At 49.8% G+C, this 6,826-nt stretch overlaps 1 protein-coding gene across 1 annotated transcript in view; it reads right to left on the reverse strand.

Annotated features, from left to right (window-relative positions):
* Nucleotides 1–1,090: 1,090 nt before the first annotated feature.
* Nucleotides 1,091–6,826, reverse strand: part of HTRA1 (HtrA serine peptidase 1) — a 43,694-nt gene continuing 37,958 nt past the window's right edge. The window contains exons 8-11 of the mRNA XM_010859579.1: nucleotides 6,372–6,486; nucleotides 5,694–5,751; nucleotides 3,222–3,317; nucleotides 1,091–1,799 (exon numbers count right to left, since the gene is read on the reverse strand). Of these exons, the coding sequence (XP_010857881.1) occupies nucleotides 1,631–1,799; nucleotides 3,222–3,317; nucleotides 5,694–5,751; nucleotides 6,372–6,486 (438 nt within the window). The 3' untranslated portion in view covers nucleotides 1,091–1,630. The remainder of the gene's footprint in view (nucleotides 1,800–3,221; nucleotides 3,318–5,693; nucleotides 5,752–6,371; nucleotides 6,487–6,826) is intronic.

The following is a 6,826-nucleotide window of genomic DNA, read 5'->3' on the forward strand; positions in this document are numbered from 1 at the left end:
TGAGTCACCACCTTTAATGAGGAGGGAGGGAACGCAAAACCCACGCCAGCAGGGAGAGCGTTTGCTGGCTCCTCCCTGACTCTACAAGGTCATCTAAGCAGGGAGCGGAGGGACGCTCCGTGTCCCACAGAACACCAGCGGCCCAGCTGCCAAGCACTGTACCGATGAGGGCCTGGTTCTGCTACACCCCCACTTCACCTGGGCCTTTGACCTGCCCTAGCCTCTCTGTTACGAATGGATCGTCGAGGTCTAGCGGTCGAGGGACGGTTAAAGCTCTCAGTCTACAAAACTGAACCTCCATCCTGTTCAAGTACCCACTCCTGATGACTGACCCTTAGAAAGCCTTCACCCTCTGCTCTGGTTGTAAACAGCCCCCTCTGTGATGTGTGCAGGCACTCAGGTCTGTGGAAATTCCCAAGCTCAAGTTTTCCTGGGTCCAGCTTCCCAAACTCCTGGAAGCTTTCTCCCCAAACTCCTGGAAGCTTATCTCCCCAAACCCCTGGAGATAAAGGGGTCCACAGCTGCTTGAGGCTGTGTCTGTTCTAGGACGTGTCAGGGGAGCCCTGCTCCAAACCCTCCCAAGATTTAAGGTTCTATTTCAGAGCCCATGACAGCTGAAATCAGCTTCAGCCTGTACTTTCTAAAGACTCAGGACTGCTCTCAGGTCACATCCTGGTCTCCTGAACCATCTCCCTTTCAGAAAGAGACCTGGTCTCTCAGCGGAAGCTCTGGGGTTCCGCTCTGTGCTCACCCCTCTTCCTCAGCCTATGCCTCGCCTGGCACAGACTAGAGGCCCAGGGACTCTTTGCTGACTGATTGCATGATATGTGGGGTTGACAGCCTCTTTTTAGTTTGAAAAGCCCCAGATGCAAGGGCAACTGACTTCAAGCCTCTTTCAGGAATCCGGGGTGATGGGGCACAGTGTTCCCAGCACGTGTGAACCCCCAGGCTGACTCTGAAATAACTGGTGAGACCTCGAGCTCAACCCTCACAGACAACATGGTTTAAAGAGCAGGCTGTTGACATGATAATCGATTCAAAGAGACTGTAACCAGCTGTTCCCGGGAAAGAAGGACGCCAGGACGCAAAGTATGAACAAGTATTTTAATAACTCAAGTCACTGTGCTCCCAGTTCTGAAGAGATTCCTAAAAGAGGCAACTGTGGCCATTCCGGAAGCCAGCGCTCACCCTCTCGTTGTCTCAGCATCTCCCTCCTCTGGGTGCTGACTCGGAAGAAAGCATAAACACGCCCAGTACCATCCTGGCTCCCATGGGACCTTCCTCTTATCTATGCGTTACAGCAACAGCCTTAGCTGGACTAAGATGGTGACTCAGTTAAAGGGGAAGACAAATGCTGACTGTCCGAGAAGGGACGGTCCAAGCTGGCAAGAAAAAGCACACTGCGTACATAGGATACAGAAGGGGGAGCTTCTGCCTGCGGGTCTACAACGTTTTACATTGGCTTTTGCCTGCGAACTATCAAGAAGGGTTCTGCTGGCCAGTGTTTCTGCGGAACAAGCAACATGGCAGTCAAGTCTTGGGCATCCGGTGCCACCAGCCCCAGAGTCACCGAGCATCGTCCACTGGAGAGTTCTCTGAGGGAAACATGGAGTCCAGCTCATGCCTCTGCCTATGGGTCAATTTCTTCGGGAATCACGGTGATCATAATGTCTTCGTTGCCCCGGCGGACAACCATATTCAGGGTGCTTTCCTTCTTAATGACGTCGCTGACGTCGTTGGCGGAGACCACCGACTGTCCATTGATGCTGATGATGACATCGTTTTCCTTGAGCCCCCCACTGCAACACAAAGGGAAATATGATTGCAATGTTTCCACGTCTCCTGGTGCAGCCGCCAGGAAAGGTGAGCAACTTCACCTCTACAGAGGCACAGTTTAGGACCCGAGAGCCCAGAGCAAACAGGGTGGGATGGTAGTTAACTTTTGTGAGAATGGCTTAAACCACCCATGGGTTGCATTATTGCCTTTTGAGGTTTTTGGGCCACATCAGCAATCATGTCCACTGTAGAAATGTGTGTGGGCATTTGTATGATCTTATCACAGACTGACACCAAAGGAAGTGAGGACACGCCAGCGACCGCGGTGGCCAGCTTGCTTGTCATGGGTATTACAGCTCTACGGTGCCCACAGGTATGGTTCCACTGTGAGGCACCGCTTTGCCTTATTGCTGCTGTAACCTTAACTCTTGTGTGTGACAGCATCAAATAAGCTGTTATGCACCTTAGTGGCCTAGGACAGGGGTCAGCAAAGTTTTCTGGTAAATGGCCAGAGAGGAAATATTTTAGTCTTTGCAGTCCAGATGGTTCCCATCACAACAACCCAACTCTTCCGTGGGAGTCCAAAAGCCACCACAAACAATATATAATCTGCTGGGCATGGCCGTGCCCCAGTAAGATTTCATTTACGTAACACTAAAATTTGAATTTCGTATCATTTTTAAGTGTCCTAAAATAACTGTTCTTAATTAAATTATTTCAACCATTTAAAAATGCAAAATCTTTCTGTAAAGTAATTATCCTTCAATAAAAAATAAATGCATTTTAAAACAAAAAATAAAATAAAAATGCAAAATCTAATCTTAACCCCAAAGCAGGCATCAGACCAGATCTGGCTCCTGGGAACAGTCTGCTGGCCACTCCCTGGTCTAGCGCGTCTCCGTGGATATTATGTCCACATAGGCTATGGGACTGCAAAGAGTCTGACTCAACCGAGCGACTAACACTTTCACAGGTAATAAACCTGACTGTGGGTTGAGCAACTTCTTTCCCTGTTACTTTGATGCTCCCTGTGCTATTTTTCTAGAGGTGTGGATAAGTAAGGCCTGACTGGTAACAGGCATAATTAGAGAAGCCCTCAGGAAGAGATGCCTCTAGCAGCCTAGGCCAGGATCACTGCCTGAGGTCTCAGAGACACTGCTCCTTCAACCGTCTTTCCCCATCTAGCCAGGTTTGTCCCGGAGACTCCTAACAAGTCCATCTGATTCCCTCCTGAAAAGGACGTCTAGCCAGGAAGCCTCCTTCTGCCGACGAGCCCTGAGCTGAGCCAGGTCGGAAGCCCTGACCGGCAGGATGGACACAAATGTTGGACCATTCTGTCAAGGGTCCTTACAGTCACCTGAGGGGAGACGAAAAGAACAGTTCCCTGCCCCCTACCTCCAGGAAACACACGATTATCAGGAAAATGGAGAGGGATTCTAACTCACGCTTCTGCGGGGGTATCAGGAATTACTTCAATGATATACGCTCCTGAAAGCACGTCGGGGAAGTCTCGGTGGCGATCCTTCAACTCTTTGGCTTTGCTGCTTGGGAGAAAGAACACCTGGATTAACCATTAAGAACAACGGGGCTCCCACAGGGCTTCTCTTCCATCCCTGATTCTAATGTCAAATTCCAATGTAAAAAAATCAGGTTTTTTTTTTTACTGTTTAAGTTTCCTTTTTATTATTATTTTTTAATGTTTCCTTATTTATTTATTTGGCTGAGCCAGCTCTTCGTTGTGGCATGCAGGATATTTAGTTGCACCATGTGAGATCCAGTTCCCCGACCAGGAATCGAACCTGGGCCCCTTACACTGGGAGTGCAGAGTCTTAGCCACTGGAACAGCAGGGAAGCGGTCCAGTGGTCCAAAGTGGCAGTGGTCGAGGGAAGTGGTCCAAAATCCCTGGAGGGGTCCAGGGATTTTGATTCTGCTGCCAATTGCTTATTTCCTAGAGTCAAAGATTTCCTGGATGACAGCAAGAGAAACATTTTAGCATTATCATTTTTATTAATTAACTGAGAGTAGCTACCACTTAAGAGCCTGGTATGTTGCAGTTCATGGGGTCACAAAGAGGTGGACACACAACAACCACCACTTAAGAAGTCAGGACAGTGTAATGGTCGGCCTGCTTTGGAACCGCAGCCCTGCCCCTTCCTGACTGTGTGATCTTGGGCAGTTGCTTAACCTCTCTGTGCCTGGCTTTTCTCACCTGTTAAACAGGCACAGTGCCATGAGGTTGTTAGGAGGACCAGGATCTTATCTAGATCTAGTGCCTGGTCCCGTGCCCGGCACTGAGCAAGCACGCGAAAAAGGGTGGGTGGGCTCCCCGTGGCTAGTGACCACTGCCATCACCCACGTACCCCAGCTTTGACTCAGTGCTCCCCACACACCAGCAAGCCTGCCCGGTTATCCTGATCCCAGAGAGGAGAAAATTGAGGCACTCAGGGCTCAAGCCATCCCAAGGTCACAAGCCAGGAAACAGTAGAGCTGGGACAGGAACCCAGGAAGCTGGACCCCCAGGCCCACATTCCTTCCCTTCCCTTCCCTACATCCCCCAGGCTTCCATCTCTCAGAGTTCCAAGACAAGACCTGATGCACATTTCAGTCTTGGCAAGCCAGCTAAGAAAGGCACCACCATTTATCACACGTGTCTAAACTAATAGTTGTGTGTTCACAATTAATTAATTGCCCGTTAATTACAGTAATTAAGATATTAGTATTTATATCAACAGGTTCTGCTCTTTGCCGACTTAACTTCTAAGAGTTTCAACCAGGCCCTTAGGTACCAAGACGCCTACAATCACACCAGGTTTTTTCATCAAGGTTCAAACACCAGTATGTCATGCGTCTGGCAGCCACATACCGCAACTTTCACCAGCTCGGGGAAAACAAGCCCATCAGTCATGCCGCCCTGCCTGGCATTCCAGGAGCCCCAGCCCACAGGCGGCAGAGTTAAAGAAAGGCAGGGCGCTCTGGGGCGCTGAGGGAGGGGCTTAGGGCACTCCTGGAATGTGGGTTTCAACAGACCAGGTGGGGAGAGGAAGGCGTGGAGGTGGGGGGCGGCGGGGGGCCGGGGGGCAATGACCAACACCTGGGCTCATCAGGCCTGCCTTCAAAGAAAAGCGTGGGCTTCCCTGCTGGCTCAGCCGGTAAAGCGTCTGCTTGCAATGCGGGAGACCCGGAGTTCAGTTCACTTTCTTTTCTTTCTTTCAAAGAAAAGCAGAATCTTTCAGAAGGAAGGATCTGCTCAGAACCCCAGAAACAAACATGAAGGATAAAACAACACGAAACAAAGTGAAGCCGCTCAGTCATGTCCGACCCTTTGTGACCCCCATGGACTGTAACCTACCAGGCTCCTCAGTCCTTGGAAATTTTCCAGGCAAGAGTACTGGAGTGGGTTGCCATTTCCTCCTCCAGGGGATCTTCCCGACCCAGGGATGGAACCCGGGTCTCGTGCATTGCAGGCAGACGCTTTACCATCTGAGCCACCAGGGAAGCCCATGTGAGGCCAAAGTTAATGGCCCCTCCTCTCTTTCCTAATGTACTTAAATCAGACACTGAGCTGTCTCGAGGCAGAATAAGGTTTCTCTTTTCAGGGTGCCCGTGAGAGTCCTCTGAAGTTAGTCTGTTTTAAATTTAAGACACAGGGACATCCCTGGTGGTCCGGGGCTAAGACTCAGAGGTCCCAGTGCAAGGGGCCCTGGGTTCAATCCCTGCTCAGGGAACTAGACCCCACACGTGGTAACTAAGAGTTCACGTGTCACAACTCAAAGATCCCACGTGCCACAACTGAGACCTGGAACAGCCATGTAAATTAAATATTTGAATTTTAAACAAATAAATATTTGAACTTAAAGAAGTAAGTGAATTTAAGACACAGACAGACACAGACAGACACAGACGTCCCGTTACCGACCTGGGTGTGAGTGACATCATTCGGATGCCGATATACTTCTTCTTGGTGATGGCTTTGCCTGGTGGGACCACAGAAGGAAGCAGAAGGTCAGCCCAGTTGGCGGCTGTGCCGGGGACACCAGGAGCAGTGGGGTTCCATCCCCCCAGTTTGTTGTGTAGTCAGGGCCATACAGGGATGCTCTCAGCTTGTGGTTCAAATCCTGATTGGGACCCTACCTGCCTCCTCTCTCCCCCAGGTAGAAGGTAAACAGCACACCTGACAGGGACCCTGTTGAGCTTCAAACCCCCAGCCTGACATTGAGCAGAAGAGTCACTAAACATTTGTGGACTGAATGAGCTCCTTGAATCTCAGTTTTCTCATCAGTAAAATGGGACTAAGTCCCACCTGATCAGGCAAAGGGATTGAATGACATAATGAATAATACAGTGAAATGATGTACAGAAATCACCCAGGATCATGCCTGGTACATAATAGATTGAAACATATGAAACACGCATGATCATAGGCCAAAAAAACAGTCAAACATCGATGACCTAATGACATGCATTCCTTTCCCTTCTTGATAGGAAAGGTGTGGCTGACCTTCAGGGGATCATTTTCCCTGCCCTCCAGTTTCTGAGGGGTAGCCAAGCCCCAGGCCTAAAATCTCTGGTGGGCTGCCGGGGGCGTTTGCTTTACCTTTGGCTTGTCGATCATGGGATTCCGTTAGGAACTTTTTAATCTTATCAGATGGAATTGCAAAGGAGATTCCAGCTGTCACTTTCAGTGTGTTAATTCCAATCACTTCACCATCCTGAAAAGCAAAAGGCAAATAGCTTGCTGAATCCAGGAAGATTCACCCCAAGATACCCACCGAGAGAGAGTGGAGAATTTGCATGGAAGGAGTCTTGGAGCTTCTTCAGAGATATGACTGGGGTAGGAGGAGCCGGACGGATGGGGCTTCTGCGTCGCAGAGCGAGAGGCCTGACTTGTGCACAGCATTAAGCTAGGCTGAGCAATGGAAGAATCAGTACCCACTGGACTCAGGACTGAGTGATCAACACAATGAAAGCACAGCATCAGAAAGTTTCAAAATGTACAACTGCTCCTTGGGCAGGGAATACATGTCCAAAAGCCCCAGAGTCCTACTAATA

This window comes from Bison bison, unplaced genomic scaffold (genome assembly GCF_000754665.1).
Source record: "Bison bison bison isolate TAMUID 2011002044 unplaced genomic scaffold, Bison_UMD1.0 scf7180017864456, whole genome shotgun sequence".
NCBI lineage: Eukaryota > Metazoa > Chordata > Mammalia > Artiodactyla > Bovidae > Bison > Bison bison.